At 35.5% G+C, this 17660-nt stretch overlaps 1 protein-coding gene across 4 annotated transcripts in view; it reads right to left on the bottom strand.

Moving 5' to 3' along the window:
• Positions 1-2467: 2467 nt before the first annotated feature.
• Positions 2468-17660, bottom strand: part of LOC127179935 (pleckstrin homology domain-containing family G member 3) — a 64625-nt gene continuing 49432 nt past the window's right edge. For 2 of the 4 annotated variants that reach the window (XM_051133769.1, XM_051133768.1), the window contains exons 9-19: positions 14876-15058; positions 14358-14450; positions 14156-14242; positions 12900-12933; positions 12643-12741; positions 12508-12540; positions 10170-10180; positions 9420-9764; positions 8329-8433; positions 6619-8080; positions 2468-4406 (exon numbers count right to left, since the gene is read on the bottom strand). In XM_051133769.1, coding sequence (XP_050989726.1) covers positions 3649-4406; positions 6619-8080; positions 8329-8433; positions 9420-9764; positions 10170-10180; positions 12508-12540; positions 12643-12741; positions 12900-12933; positions 14156-14242; positions 14358-14450; positions 14876-15058 — 3210 coding nt within the window. In that variant the 3' untranslated portion in view covers positions 2468-3648. Of the gene's footprint in view, positions 4407-4476; positions 4612-6618; positions 8081-8328; positions 8434-9419; positions 9765-10169; positions 10181-12507; positions 12541-12642; positions 12742-12899; positions 12934-14155; positions 14243-14357; positions 14451-14875; positions 15059-17660 lie in introns of all 4 variants that reach the window. The other 2 variants (XR_007829575.1, XM_051133770.1) reach the window with 2 other exon arrangements.

Below are 17660 nucleotides of genomic sequence, written 5' to 3' on the forward strand. Positions count from 1 at the left end.
AACATGTGAAAGATCCTTTGCACTCTCTAGTACTGTCTCAACCTACAGGACTAATGTAAAACGATAGATTCAATTAATTCCTGAATGTCAAATAGGCTACATGTTACAGTCCTGTGACTCTAATACTGAATATTATACAATTTTACTATTACTTATGAAAATATACAAAGGTATAATGAATGCATGATGTTTGTTCTTCTAATATTTGATTTCTTAAAGATACTGTGACACTAAAGACTGGAGTAATGATTATAAAAATTCAGCTTATCATAACAGGAATAAATTACATTTTATAATATATTTACATAGAAAGGAGTTATTTGAAATTGCAATAATATTTCACAATTTTGTACTGATTTTTAAACAAATTTAAAGGAGAAGCACAAAAATGTACAGATAATTTACTCCCCTTGTCATCCAAGATGGTCGTGTCTTTCTTTCTTCAGTCGATAAGAAATTGTTTCTTGATGGAAAAAAAAATCAGGAATTATCTCCATATAATGGACTTAAATATTGCCCCCAAGTTTGAACTTCCAAAATGCAGTTTCAAATGGCTCTAAACGATCCCAGCCGAGGAAGAAGGGTCTTATCTTTCGAAACAAATTGACAATTTATATACTTTTTAAAGGAGAAGTCCACTTCCAAAACAAAGATTCACATATAATGTACTCACCCCCTTGTCATCCAAGATGTTCATGTCTTTCTTTCTTCAGTTGTAAAGAAATTATGTTTTTTGAGGAAAACATTTCAGCATTTTTCTCCATATAATGGACTGATATGGTGCCCCGAGTTTGAACTTCCAAAATGCAGTTTAAATGCGGCTTCAAATGAACCCAGCCAAGAAAGAAGGGTCTTATCTAGCGAAACGATTGGTTATTTTCATTAAAAAAGTACAATTGAAATACTTTTTAATCTCAAACGCTCGTCTTGCCTTTCTCTTCCTGCACTTTGTGTATTCTGACTCAAGACAGTTAGGGTATGTCGAAAACTCCAATCGTATTTTCTCCCTCAACTTCAAAAATCATTTCAAAATCATCCTACATCGCTGCAGAAGTACAGACCCAGTGTTTGCAAAGTGAACATGCAAAGAACAACAAATACCCTTAACAAAAAAGGTAAAACAGCGATATAGGATGATCTTGAAGTTGAGGGAGAACATGAGATGGGAGTTTTTCGACATACCCTAACCGTCATGAACCGGAACAAAAACGGTCCAGGCAGAGTAAGACAAGACGAGCGTTTGGCATTAGAAAGTATATTTGTATTATTTTTATGAAAATAACCCATTGTTTCGCTAGATAAGACCCTTCTTCCTCGGCTGGGATTGTTTACAACCGTATTTGTGATAGTTTGAAGCCTCATTTAAACTGCATTTTGGAAGTTCAAACTCGGGGCACCATATCAGTCCATTATATGGAGAAAAATGCTGAAATGTTTTCCTCAAAAAACATAATTTCTTTATGACTGAAGAAAGAAAGACATGAACATCTTGGATGACAAGGGGGTAAGCAAATTATTTGTAAATTGCTGTTCTGGAAGTGGACTTCTCCTTTAACCTCAAACGCTGGTCTTTTCTAAGTCTAAGTAAGTTGGAACTTTTTTCTGGTTCAATACGGTCAATACAGTTGGGGTATGTCGAAAAACTCGAATGAAATCGCCTTATATCGCTGCAGAAGTACCAACCCAGTGTTTACAAAGTGAACATGCAAAGTTGATCAAACGCCCTTTACAAACAAACAAACAAACAAAGAAGGTAAAACGACGTTGAAGGTTCAATCAACGTTGAAGAAGAAAGGGTGTCTTTCTTCTGTCGTAAAGAAATTGTTTGAGGAAAACATTTCAGCATTTTTCTCCATATGATGGACTGATATGGAGCCCCAAGTATGAACTTCCAAAATGCAGTTTAAATGCGGCTTCAAACGATCCCAAATGCGGTTGTAAACGATTCCAGCCGAAGAAGAAGGGTCTTATCTAGCGAAACGATTTAATACTTTTTAATCTCAAATGCTCGTCTTGCCTTTCTCTCCACAAACTCTGTGTATTCTGACTCAAGACAGTTCTGGAAGTGAACTTCTTTAATACAGCCTTAGTGAGCATGAGAGTTTAAAAATATTAAAAAACATAATTATTCCAAACTTTGTTGCTCCAGGCGGACTATCCATGTAATAAATGTCCTTCAAGTATATAAAAGCATTCATTACATCATTATTTGCTTTCAATAAGGTACTTGCCTCAATTCAAAGGTGTTCTGCAATCCAGGATTAGATTAAGACTGTTTTTCGACTCCTTCCATGAGAGTCATTAATCATATCCATGTCCTAAAGACTGATTAAAAAGTGCAGAAACTAATTAAACCGTAATACGCCTCCAAGTCATGCGCAATCATTTTAATACAGGTTTCTTAAAAGAAAAAACAGGAACAAAAACCAAATACAATGCATTGTGAGCAGGACAAGGGAAATAATGATTATATTGTGGAAAGCTTCTTTTAATGGAGTTTAACAGAAAAATAGGATATGAACTGAACATTTTTACAGAGGTATTGTGCATCATATTTACACCGACTGAAATAAATAAAAAAGATTAAATATACAAGATAACAGTGATCATCATGCCCACCAATAAGCTGAAAAATACAACCAAAAACAAGCTAGCTTATGAAACCTTCCATTAAACAAGACCCAAACATATTTTGTGACCGTGCATTAATATGTTGCTCAAATGACTTCTCCATTAACTTTAATGACCTCATAATGCTGAGAATATTACAAGCAAATTTCAGAGGAGCAGAAACTGACCTTTAAATGTCTAAAAATCAGCAACAGTAAGACAGACACAACACAATACGTTGTCAAAAAGGAGCAGCGTTTTAATTTTACACCATTCGATCAAACCGAGCATTATTTGACAAGTCTAAACTGTACACACCCAGCTGAAAACATTCCAGATTGTAAATAACATCAGTCTTTGTCACTGTTTATCATTTATCGGGCTTAATCTGATTATGATTTCCAGTTTTCTCCTCATTAGTGGGGAATGACATCTTGATGAGATTACCTTCTTTGCTCTGGTCAGTGCTTGAACACAAACAGTGAAGAGACATCAGGCATCAAAATAACTAACAGATTGCATTTAATAGTGCTGTGCTTTTATGAAGACATGACAAGTTTGTGTGCACTAAGCAATTTTTTTAACAAAAATATGTGCATTTGTAACTTTAGTATGCACTGACCCATTTGCATATTCTTCCTTAAAAATGTTTGAAAGAAAAAAATATGTATGCAAACCACTTTTCCAAACATTACAACAAAAATACAGTACCACAGCCGGTTCCTATAAAGAATGTTTACATCTCAATGAAATGTGCACAAAATAATGCTAATATACATATATTTACAAATGCAAATTTCATAAATACATTCTCTGAGGTCCACAGGCATCCCTTTTCCAGTTGGTTTGGATGACATCTGCTGATAATTCATAACTTGAGGTTAAGATTCATGCTTATTTTACGGAAACCCAGAATGCCAAACCTGTGTAAAATGTACTCAAACAGTGGCCAAATGACATATTTTGGAGAGCAGAATATTAGCTGTAAGATATTTTAAGGTTCTGAGTGTTCAGAGTAAAATTTCTGCATTATAAGTCTCACGTGTAAGAACTTAAGTTCTGAAATTTCTCCCGCAGGTTTTTAACCAAACTATGTTGGCCGTTCTCTGCTTTTTCCATCCATTCACTAAAGTTGTGCTCTTTACTGTTTGCCATTGCATGTTCGGATTGTGAAACAGACTCCCATCTTTGTTCATTCTCATTACTGTTTTCTCTCCCCGTTGCTAATTCAGCCTCTTCATGCTTGGCCTTGCAGATCCTCTCAATTACAATGAGGTTGTTCTCATCTTGACCAGCGTCACAACCTCTGTCCAGTGACTCATGTTCATCAGCGGATCCCAAGCCGAAATCAAAAGCGTTAACTCTACACAATGAAGGCAAACCTTCACTTTCAACGGTCTTGCTGGAACACGTAGAATCTGTGGATGTAGTTCTCTGCAGTGTGAAATTACAGAAAGGAGATGAACAAGACAAAGAACGAGATGCTCCGGATCTCTCCCATCTGTTCTCCAGAGCTCTTTCTGGAAATGAAGTACTGCGACCCACTGGGAATGCACGAGAGGAAGCAGATGCATCATCTTGACTTTGGTTGTTATATTTGGAACGCAACTCTTTGACATCCGGCCAGTGGAAGGTCTCAGTCTGCACGGGACTTTGTGGTCTTTGGCCGTATAATCTGCAATTGAGTAATTGAGGACTTCCAGGAGAACAGAGGCTGGAAGCTGGACTAGTAGTTGGAGAGTCTGGGATAACATCCTGCTCATTCAAGTTCAGCAACAGTGTCCTGTCAGGCATGCCTATGCAGAAAAGAGTAGTGATTAAACGTATGCTTTTGACAATTAAGGGTGCTTTCACAATAGAGTTCACCTGAGAACACTGCAAATCCATTGAATTCTAAAGGGGATGATGGGATGGAAGGATGTAGAGCAGGGGTGACCAAACTCGGTCCTGGGGGGCTGGTGTCCTGCAGAGTTTAGATCCAACTTGCCTCAACACACCTCCCTGGAAGTTTCAAGCATGACTAGTAAGAGCTTGATTAGCTGGTTCAGGTGTCTCTAATAGGGTTGGGCTAAACTCTGCAGGACACTGGCCCTCCAGAACCAAGTTTGGGCACCCCTGATGTAGATCAGGGGTATCCAATCCTGCTCCTGAAGGGCCAACAGAGTTCAGCTCCAACCAGCTTCAACACACTTGCCTGGAACTTTCTAGTGAGTGTGAAGATCTTAATTTGGGTTCAGGTGTAGGGGGCAATTGTGACCAAATTAGAGAGATTAGAGAGTCTGACTTGTAGTTCGAAGGTTGCAGGTTCGATTCTCAATACCGGCAGGAAATGTAAGTGGAGGGATGAATGAACTGCCCTCTTCCACCTAGAGTAGCCACGAATGAGGGGCCCTTCAACAAGGTGCCAAATCCCCAATTGCTCCCTGGGCGACAGGGCAAAAAAATGCCTGTCCACTGCTGGTTATTGGTAAACAAACTTGGCTTGCTGTCCTCAATAGAGGCTCGAACCCAAGACTCAACTTGAGCTCCTAGTTCGACCCCCCATTGTGGTACTACCAAGAGAGGGAATAACAGAAATAAAGGTGGAGATAGGGAGGTGGAGGCATGTTGGAAGAATTGATGCCGGGATGGTGCAATTGATGCTCCTCCCGAACCTATGTTTGGAATTTCATTTTAAAGGTAGAGAACAAATTTGAGTATGGGTTATTTAATTGGTGTTGAAGCTAAACTCTGTAGGACAGTGACCCTGCATGAACAGGTTTGGACACCATCATGGGTAGAGGAATTACCTAAGGGTTTGTCTAAATGACCCTCAATCATGCAAACAAAACTTTAGCTGCAACACAGTGTGATACAGGAATCCATAAACCAATGAGAACTTGATACAGGCAAGTGTCCTCTTGCTTTGGGAATTCCCAATATAACCTACCTCTACCTACAAACTAAGAATGGCTTTAATGGAACATTGGATGAATAGGAATGTGCAAGATCCATCCCTGGTGTCAAACCTTTAAAAATAAGTGGGATACAACCAAAAAGTTGTAAACAATCACCAAAAGCTACGCCAGTGGTTCCCAATTCTGGTCCTGAAGAACCCCCAACACTGCACATTTTAGATGTCTCTCCAGTCAAGCACACCCTATTCAACTCATCAGCTTATTAGAAAAGACTCCAAGACCTCAAATGTGTGTGCCAAATAGGAGAGACATCAAAAATGCACAGTGTTAGGGGTTCTCCAGGACCAGGATTAGAAAATACTGAGCTACACCATTGGGCAAGACACTGCAAGACACTGGGGGTTGTCCATCAAGTAAAAGTTAACGGTAAAATTATTGTCTGCAAAACAAAAGAATGAACACGGAACAAAAAGAACACCACAGACACAGACACTTCACCCATCTGTCAACACTTTAAGTAAGTAAGTGGGATACTAATGGTCAGGACAAAAGTTGCAAACAATCACCAATAAGCTATGCCAGTGGTTTCCAATCCACAACATTGCACACTTTAGATGTCTCCCTAATCAAACACACCTGATGCAATGCATCAGCGCATTAGTAAAGACTTTAAGACCTCAAATGTATGAGAGAGACAATGGTCAAGTTTGGTAATCAAAACATTTGATTCAACTTATCTTTCGTAAAGACTCTAAGACAGGGGTCACCACACTCAGCCCTGGAGGACTGGGGTCCAGCAGAGTTTAGCTCCAACCCTAATCAAACACACCTTTACCAGCTAATCAAGGTCTCACTAGGTATACTTGAAATTTCCAGGCAGGTGTGTTGAGACAACTTGGAGCTATACTCTGCAGGACACCGGCCTTCCAGGACCAAGTATGGTGACCCCTGCTCTAATACCTCAAATGTGTGCAGCAGCTAGGACATCAAAAACCTGGGACCAGGATTGGGAACTACTGAGCTATGCCATCGGGCAAGACAGTGCAAGTTGGGGGATTGCCCCTCAAGTAAAAGCAAACTTGGCAAGTGTCTACTCAGACACTACACTCACCTTTCTCTTTTCCTGGAGGTCTCTCTTCCATGACCGAAGACAGGTTCTTGGGCACAAAATGGTTCTCAGAGATCTTGGGCCTCTGCTTTACTAGTGGTCTGTTGTTTTTGATACGCTGACTGTACTGCCTGGCCAGCTGGAACACCTTATTTTTCATCTTCTCCATATCTTGAAGAATGAGTGCATCCTCACTGGCGGACCTTAAGGAGATCATCTTTGGTAGAAGAGGGTGGTTGATCTTAAGCCGGTCTTGTAACTTGTCCTCTTCATTTGGATGCCTCTGGAACTCTTGCATCTTGTCCTTTTCTAAGATGATGTTGACTGGAGATGAGGAAGAGCTTTCATCGGATTCTCCCAATATTACCAGAGGTTCCCCAAGTCCGCTATCCAAGCTCACCTTACTGGTTTCTGCTCTCTTTTCTTCACCAGATGTAGTCATTTGGGAACTCTCGGAGTCCTGATGTTCTTCAGAAGTCCCAGTTATCTCCACTTCCATGTCTTCCCACACTTTAACCATGTCAGATGCAGGCTGGAATTCCTCATTCCCACTTTGATCTCTAAGCCTGGATTCTTTGCCATTTGTAGGGACCACAAAATCAGAGCTGTCCTTTGCTTTCTTGTCATCCCCCAAGCCTGGTAGATTAAAGACAGACCATAAAGTTGGCCTTGTGATAGAAGACGCCCTCTTGTGCAATGCCAAATCGTCGTCTGCAAGGTCATTGAGTTGTTGGCTCAGATTACGGACTAGGCCTGCAGGAATGTATGAAAGACTCTCTCTGCGTTTGACGGCAAAGCTGGCATCCTGGTGCTCAGCATGTTCATAGTACCGTCGAATCTTATGTATGAGCAATCGGTCCTTTTTGGAAAGGGTGTCTTGTTTCACTTGAGGTCTTTGGTCTGGTAAGAACGGGCTGTCGAGAGCAGTCTCCGTTAGTGGTTCTGGAGTGGACGGTCTAAAGTCTTGGCCTTTGTCTTTCTCATGGGGCTCAGCACAGGCGCTGAGCAAACTGCTTCTTCTACTTTCGGACCGAGAAGATGGGCAGCCCAAGTCAAAAGACCCTTCGACTCCTAAGCTACTTCTTTGTGAGAGGCTGCTGGTACATCGCTCAGAAGCATCACTTGCCTTGTCCAGTACGGATGAAGACAAGAGGACACCAGGTGCCTCAACCTCCACACTGACCTCCATGTTCTGCACATCATCTGAGAGGTTCCTGCTGGATTGAGTCCCTTCCTTTCGGTGCTCTTCTAGTCCACTAGGGAAAGAGAAATCCATACTGTCCCCCATATTATCTCTGATTTCTCGTCCTCCATTATCAAGGTCTGCTATCTCTGAATCAGTGTGGTATCCTGCCATTATTGTCCCACACATTTCGGGATAATTATCTGATTGGTCCACCCCTATCTCCTCTGACTCTCTGAGAGGAGAGAAGAACTTCTTTGAACTGCGTTCTTCAGTTGAGCTCTAGAAAGTGGACAGAGTGAAGTGAGTTATTGCTACAGGAAGCTATGAAGAGGATAAGAAAAAAGGATGTAAAGATAACTTAATTCAATTTCCAACATCTCCCATATGGCTAAGTGGCCAGGCATTGAAACAACAAGTGCAATTTATCTAGTTTTGAGAGACAGCTGCAATTTATATTTCCAACAAATCATTTTGTTGGTTTACTCGAAAGAAAGATCCATTTTGAGGCTCATAATGCATGACATTACCTGTTTAAAGAGAGTCAAACTTTCACTCGTATCATCAGGCTTTTCTTTAGAGGGTGTTTGGCCACTTTTGTTCATTGGCCAATTTTCCCAACAACCTTCTCTGTCCTGTAAGGACACAATACAGAAATGATAGGAATTTGAAGTTCTACTAAAATGACAGCGTTCACAGTTGCCATCTGTCAAATATCACTTCAGTGATATTTCAACCTTTCATAAACAAATGCAATTCATTTAAAAGCATCCATGCATTTCAATGTTTTTCCACAGACAACTGACCTTCTGAAATTGCTTTTGTGTGCCATCAAACAAAACACAATGAAACAGGAACCTTTGTTTAATTTAATTACAGAAGCCAAGCCATCCGACCTCCACCCCCAAAATTTGACAGTTAAATTTCCCTTTGAAGTCGAACTTCAATCAAAAAATCTCATTGTGGCTCCAAGTGCAAAAACACTTTGAGACACCCGACGTCCCGTATTATTATGCATTGGATCCTAACATGCTGTAAATTCCCCATCATATGTACATTACGATCTTTGCACATTGATGCATCTGAACTAAAATATAACACTTCTTCTTGAGACATGGGACAAACACTCAAATTTCCACTTTGAAATTATGACATTACGTGATCACATATCACTCCCAAAAACCTCTGTGGTTCACCTGATATGAGTTCACGGTGAGTTTTATAGCTTTTCATAATTTCAGGTAACTGTAACTTTACACTGAGCCATGCGGACCCATGTATTCAAGTAGAAAAACACTTCTTTAGTCCTACAACCTGTTTTGTCCAAACTCTCATAGAATCGGTGATAAACTGTTTGAAAATCAGGTTTTGAAGATGGCATTCAATTTGTAGGTCAAGTGCCCATTCAGAAATGTGTTTACGTATGATTAGTGGCCATGCATGCGGTTATGTCCATGCAATGACTCATGCAAGCACATCTAGAGCATTCGAGCATCAGATCTGTGGGTGCAAAAGCAGAAATCAGTCTCAGCATGCAGCAGATGGGAATGCGATTGACAAAGTGCACGGTGGCGGCCGCCAGCTTACAGACGTGAAATAGAAAGCGATAGGTGACCCTCACCGTGGTAATTTGATCGAAAAGCAAAGCCTTGGCCCTATAGCGCCAGCAGGAGATGGCGGCCAACACTGAACTGGCAAAGTCAGCTACCTGCTCGACTCCCATCAGATCTTCCTCTTCTGCATTTTCTCCTCCTATCCTGTCCTCTGCACTCTGTGCTTTCTCTTCTTGGAGAAGCCTACTGTCCTTGATGTCATCCAGTGAGCCTGTGCTGGATTCATGATCTTGTCTGTTGTGAATCATTCCAGGTAACGCAGTCTTGAGTTCAGGGTTTGAGCTCATGGTCGTGACAGTGGGCATGGAAAGACGGTCTTGATCCACTAAGAGAGTACCTTCGCTGTCTGCATGCTGGACGTTACAGAAAATTGATGGGATGTGAATGAAAAATCGAATTTTTTTCAAAAACTGTAATTTTTTCAAGCATTTAAAACAGATTTGTTGTTGGTTCTATGCAACATTTTTGTTAATAACTGTTAAAAAAAATAAAGTAATAGAGATGAAGGTTTTTAAAGAGTAACAAAAAATTAAGATTTTGCACGCATTTAAGTCGGAATAGCATTTATGAAATAAATGCACAGCATTTGTGTTATGAATATGATTCAGTTTATTGTAAATGCATTTGATTAATTGCTTTTGTTCCTCTTTTTGGATGAAAGCGTCTGCTAAATGCATAAATTATCACTTTTAAATGTAAATTTTAGTCGTTTTTTAATGTGAAAAGCTTGCAATGGAAAATGCATGTGTAAATCTTACCTTAAGCGTGCCTGTGCGACATCCATGGATGATTAAGTTGATGCAAAAACAAAAATAAATTAAATATTAATATAACAATTTAGCAACAGGTTATCTACAGATGCATTTCAAATGTGAATTCGAAGGCCTAATATTATGTAATTTTATGATGCAGATTATTCAAATTATATAAATGCATCAACTTTAATGCACTTATCAAAATCACAAAAGCAGTAAAATGTCAAGATGTAGTCAAAAGATTATTCAACTTGCAATCTGCAAAATCAGGATTAGGCAGACATTTAAAGAAATGGGCTGAGAATTGATCAAATTGTTGTAATCTGGCTCATATAAACAGGAATTGTGTGTTTGTGGTGTTTTTCTGCTGATCAAGAGTTAATCAAGACTTTCACTGCAAAAATGATTCTCAAAGCAAAAATGCAACAAAATGCATCATATTTTGTGAGCAAACCTGACATTATACAACAAAACATGATGCATTTTTATATTCTGGTTGCAAATAACATGGAATAATAAATGTGTGTGCTCTGCCAGGTCTACGCACAGATAATTAAATCAACTGCCAATAAATTGCAGGCTATACGGATGCATGGAGCTACTTAGGAGAGCTCGGACACTCCCTGCTGATTTCCAAGACAGGAACAGGAAAAGCCATGGTTGGAAATGACAACATAATTTGAAAGGTGATAAAACGGCATGACAGAGTGCATGCGAGAGAGAAAGAGAGAATAAATGGAACGGCTTGGCTTTTCTCTTCATTTTCAGAATGCATAATGCACTAGTGCTGATGGCGAGCCAAAAACAGGTTCGTGGACTGAAAGGAACCGGCGCATGACAAAGCCTGTGGCTGATGGGCTCCATAATTAACATCATTATGTGTGCGGGCGGAGGATTGGGGCTGCGGCCTTTGATCTGACACAGGGGGGACGAGTCGAGTCGATGCGTCTTTGATGCTAAAGCGGGCCGAGGGACGACAGCGCATACGGGACACGTGTCGCCCATATGAGCGGAAACAAACACTGCGCACCTGCCGTGAGCCCAAGATGACAGCGATATGATCAGGGGTATCTCTGATCTTTTGTTTAACAGCGCTTCTTTAATCAGTCAACTGATCGAAACTACATAAAGAGAATAAAGACAAAATCCTGTATATTTTCTGCATTTATTTTGTTCTGCATTTATTTTATCTATGTATATAATATTAAAACATTATCATTACTGATAACTGACTGTTGTTTTAATTTGTTAAAGTTAATAAAGAATATTAAAAATGAATGTTTAAAAATTATTTAAAAATTATTATAAAAAATAATTTACAAAAGAAAAAAGAAAATGTTTTTTTGCATTTATTTTGTTTTGCATTTTTTACACAAAATGCATAAATGTATATGCATATATGTGAATGCATATATATGTATAATATTAGGATTTTTTTTTAGTATTTATTTTATATTGATTGTTGCGTTTAATTTGTTAAAAAATTATTTAAAAGAAAAAAATAATTTTGTATGTATTTTGTATAAAATAAATACATACATACATATATATATATATACATATATATATATATATATATATATATATATATATATATATACACACATATATATATAAAAAAATTACATGTGCATTTAAAAAATGCAAAACTATATATAAAATTATAAAAAGTAATAATCATCATTATAATATTAGGATGATATTATTTTAGTATTTATTTTATATTGATTGTTGTTTTAATTTGTTAAATGTAATAAATTAATTAAAAATTAACGTTTTGTTTTGCATTTATTTTACAAAATGTATATATATATATATATATATATGCATTTAATTTGTATATTATAAAATGCATTTGTACACACAAACAAACACACATATATTTTACATGCGCATTTTACAAAAAATGCTAACATATATATAATGCGTATATAATTATTATAATAGTAATAATTATCATTATAATAATTACATTATTATTATTATTATTATTTTATTTTACAATTTATTTTATTTTGATTGTTGTGTTAAAGTTAATAAAATATTATTTAAAATGATTAAAAAAATATTACATTATTTTGTAAAAATGCATATGGGGAATGCCTGATTGATGTGTTGTAATGTGTTCAATTTATTAAAAATATGATTTACAAAAAAAACATTTATATGCTAATACAGCAAAAAAGTCAGTCAGAAAGTTCATTCTAATGATAAAATCTAAAAAAACTACATTAAAATTGTTAACGTCAAATATTGACTTCTGTTTTGTAGATCTATTTTGCTGTAGTGACATTAACAACAGCATGAACATTAACAACAAGCAATAAGATAAAGCTGTCACCTTTAGTTTTTCGTACACTTCGTTTCGCCGGTTCTGTCAAACAAAACCAAGGACAAAATCAGAACCTAAACAATTACATAGTGAAAATTTAATTAGAACTTTCATTTATCTGAGTGACGAGCCAGATTCACACACCAGAGCGTCTCCGTTCCTTAAACGCCCCAGAGAAATCATCAGTCTGACAGGACGACGCTTTCTTCAGCCTGTCTGGACTGTAGCGGTACTTCACTGGACCTGAACAGAGAACAAACAGAACAGATTGAGAACGACAACACTAACAGAATCAGAACAACAGGTTTTTATAAGTTTTAGTGTCTCAAATGGAATTTTGCTACAAAAACAAGTAATTCACTGAAGATTCGTGTTTGCAAATCAATCTAAACACAACTTACATGTTGAATCCATGTCCAGGATTGCATCTTTGGCCTGAAAGCAATTAATTGTTTATTAAAGCACTGCTGATTCAGATAAACATTCATGTTTCAAACTGGACCAGTTACTGTACGTACTTTTTGCAATAAAAAAAATGATTAAAAATTAATAAAATGAATAAATAAAATAATTAAATGAATAAAATAATAAAAAATGTACAATGAAAATAAATAATTTAAAAATAAAAACAAAACAGTTGAAAATGAGGGAAAAAAAAAAAAAAAATGAAACAAGAATAAATTATTTATATTATAAAAAAATATTTACATTTTTTATATTTATTTTACAATCTCAATAAAACACAAAAATGAATGCAATAGAAATGTAAAATGAAAATAAATCAAAATAAAACAAAACTGTCTAAAAATGAATAAATAAAAATGAACAAATGTTTTAAATAAAAAAATCCAAATTAAACTAAAAATTAATAAAATATTTTTTTATTTTAAAACAAATTTCATTTCACAATGAAAATACAACATGAATAAATAAATAAATAAATAATTGTAAAATAAAAACAATCAAAATAAAATACTTAATAAAACGATTAAAATAATAAAAATGTTAAATAAAAATAAATAATTGTAAAATAAAACACACCAAAATAAAATGCTTAATAAAAATGTTGTTATTTCACAATGAAAATAAGACTAAAAATGAATAAAATATTAAAAATGTCCAATAAAAATGAAAATAAACTTCTTTAAAAATCTAAATTAAACATTTACTAAAATGAATAACAAACTATTTATAAACTATTAAACTATTTAAAACTATTTATAAAAATAAAATTACTAACAATAAAAATAAATTACTAACAATTAATGAAATACAAACGTAAAATGAAAATAAATAATTAAAAAAAAAAACAATCAAAATAAAAACTAAAAATAAATAAAATAATAGAAATGTAAAATGAAAATTAATAATTGTATAATAAATCTAGAATATCTATCTGTATTTAAAATCTAGAAGTGTGAGAACTGTAAACATGTGAATGTGTTGTTAAATCACTGAAATGTTAACATGAAATCTCAGGGGAATTTTTAAGTTATATTAAATATTAATTAAATATTTCAGAAGAAAGGGGCTCGACTGAGAAAAAATGTTTAGGAATCCCTGGTCAAATAACAGATCATGTTTTTCTAAGCGAGCAGCTGCTCATTACAGTAAAGCTGATCCAGACAGACATTTGTGGATCGATTACTGTACTTACTTTCTGCGGTATAATGGCGTGATGATTCTCCAGAATGAGTCTCTTTATGTGATGAGCCCACAGTTTCTTTTCTTCCACCGTTTTGGCCTGAGAAACACAATGGCACATGATTAAAGCAAACACAATAAACTGCCTGAACGTGAGAAAATCACACATGATTACAGCAAACACAATGAACAGCTTTAACGGGTCTCAAACTCACCTGAACCGTGTGCGGCTGCTTCGGGTGCTTGTAGTGCGTCACGCTGAAGCGCAGCGAATCTTTGGCACTTTCGATCAGCATTAGTGTGGAACACTGAACACAAGCAAAACAGCACAAACAAAATGCATTTCTGGATTAAAATCATGCATTGTTTAACTTACTAGATGGTTGAATGACTCTGTACAAAGATCAGTCTGATATTTTTTATAAAAAACAGCACAGAACCAATAACAGTAGAAAAGCTTTTGTCCAGATGAGGAAACATTATATGAGAATGAAAGGAAATAATGGTTTAAATCAGGATCAAATTCAAAAAGCTTAATAAAATAATTAAAAATTGTATTTGTTTATCTGCATGCCATGTGACCATTAACCAAGCATGAATGTGAATGTGTTTTTACATCACTGAAATATCACCTTCAAGAGAATATTTTACGTCAAAGGGTTTAAGGTGATAAAAACATTCAGGAATCCCTGGTCTAAATAACAGATGATGTCTAAGCATTAGTAACACATACCGAGATGTGAGTCTTGTAGACGTAATGTTCCCCTCGTTTCTTGGTGATGAGCAGCATTTTATCGAACAGGAAGAGGGTTCTCTCGTTTTTGGCGCGGTGGACGTGAAACGTTCCTTCCAGAACCAGTTCGCCGTATGTGGTCAGATCCGGACCTTTCCAGTTTATAAGCATAGACTGGATCTCCTGCACGCACAACAGAATAGAATTGAATATAATAGAAGCAAATAGAACTGAATAGAACAGGATAGAACAAAATAGAAGAGAATAGAATAGAGCGGAACAGAATTAAAAAAGATTGGAATGAACAGAAGAGGACAGAAGAGAATAGGATAGAATAGAATAGAATAGAACAGGAAAGAATATAACAGAACAGAATAGAATAGGAAAGAATGGAAGGGAACAGAAGTGAAGAGCATAGGATTGGATTGAACTGAATAGAATAGAATAGAATAGAATAGAATAGAATAGGACAGGATAGAATAGAATAGAATAGAATAGAACAGAAAAGAATAGAATGGAATGGAACAGAATAGAATAGAACAGGATAGATTAAAATAGAATAGGTAAGAACAGAATAGAACAGAATGAAATAGAATAGAAAAAATGAAATGGAACAGAACAGAATAAAAGCATAGGATTGTGTAGAATAGAATAGAATAGAATAGAATAGAATAGAAGAGCACAAAATAGATTAGAACAGAACAAGACTGTACAGGATAGAATAAAATAGAATAGGAAAGAACAGAATAGAAAAGAATAGAATAGGACAGAACGGAACGGAATAGAATAGAAAGAATGGAATGGAACAGAACAGGATAAAAGCATAGGGTTGTACAGAACAGAACAGAACAGAATAGAATAGAATAGAATAGAATAGAATAGAATAGAACAGTATATAATAGAAGAGCATAGGACAGAATAGAATATGAAAGAACAGAATAGAAAAGAATAGAACAGAATGGAATGGAATAGAATAGAATAGAATAGAATAGAACAGAACAGAACAGGATAGAATAGAATAGCGTAGGATATGATAGAACAGAATAGAATAGAACAGGACAGGGTAGGATAGAATAGAAGAGCATAGGATAGAATAGAATATGAAAGAACAGAATAGAAAATATAATAGAACAGAATGGAATAGAATAGAAAGAATGAGACTGAACAGAACAGGATAAAAGAGCATGTGATTATATATAATAGAATAGAATGGAACAGGACATGATAGAATTGAATAAGAACAAAACAAAACAGAATAGAATAGAAAAGAACAGGATAGAATAGAATAAGAAACAACATATTAGATAAGAATAGAATAGAACAGAATGAAACAATAGAATATAATATAACAGAAAGAATGGAATTGAACAGAACAAGATAAAAGAGCACAGGATTGTATAGAACAGAACAGAACAGAATAGTATAGAATAGAATAGAATTGAACAAAGCAGAACAGGACAGGATATAATAGAATAAAAGCATAGGATAGAATAGAACAGAATGGAATAGAATAGAAAAAATTAAATGGAACATAACAGGATAAAAGCATAGGATTGTGTAAAATAGAACAGAACAGAACAGAATAGAATAGAATAGAATAGAATATAAGAGCACAAAACAGATTAGAATAGAACAAGAATAAAATAGAATAGGAAAAACCGAATAGAATAGAATAGAATAGAATAGAGAATAGAATAGAACAGGATATAATAGAATAGCGTAGGATATAATAGAACAGAATAGAATAGAACAGGACAGGGTAGGATAGAATAGAATATGAAAGAACAGAGTAGAAAAGAAGAGAATAGAACAGAATGGAATAGAATAGAATAGAAAGAATGAAACTGAACAGAACAGGATAAAAGAGCATATGATTGTACAGAATAGAATGGAACAGGACATGATAGAATAGAATAAGAAAGAACAGAACAAAACAGACTAGAACAGAACAGGACAGAATAGAATAAGAAAGAACAGAATAGAAAAGAATAGAACAGAATGGAACAGAATAGAATATAATATAATAGAAAGAATGGAATTGAACAGAACAAGATAAAAGAGCATATGATTGTATAGAACAGAATAAAATAGAATTGAACAGAGCAGAACAGCACAGGATATAATAGAATAAAAGCATAGGATAGGATAGAACATAATAGAATAGAACAGAATAGAATGGAATGGAACATGACAGGATAGAAGAGCACAGGATAGAATAGAATAGAATAGAATAGAATAGAATACAATACAATAGAATAGAACAGGATATAATAGAAGACCGTAAGATAGGATAGAACAGAATAGGAAAGAACAGAATAGAATGGAAGAGAACAGAATAGAATAGAATAGAAAAGAATGGAATGGAATAGAACAGGACAGAATAACATACAATTGTATAGAATAGAATAGAACAGAACAGAACAGGATAGAACAGAAAAGAATGAAATATAACAGAATATAATAGAACTGAACATGATAGAATAGAATAGAATAGAATAGAATAGAATAGAGGTATGTTAGAATAGCATAGCATGAAATAGAATAAAATATGATAGAAGAGAACAGAACAGAGTAGAATAGAACAGGACAGAATAGCACAGAGCAGAATGAAATAGCATAGAATAGGATAGAATAGCATATTATCCACCTTATTTTTCAATGTGGAAGTAAGCTGTTTTCTGGTAATGTGTTCCGGTTCATAATCCACCACAGGGAAATAACGAGAAGAATATCGAAGTGCAGTAAACGGTAAAACAGTTTGCACTACAATCCAGTGTGTTTAGAA

Source organism: Labeo rohita, chromosome 17, assembly GCF_022985175.1.
Source record: "Labeo rohita strain BAU-BD-2019 chromosome 17, IGBB_LRoh.1.0, whole genome shotgun sequence".
Lineage (NCBI taxonomy): Eukaryota > Metazoa > Chordata > Actinopteri > Cypriniformes > Cyprinidae > Labeo > Labeo rohita.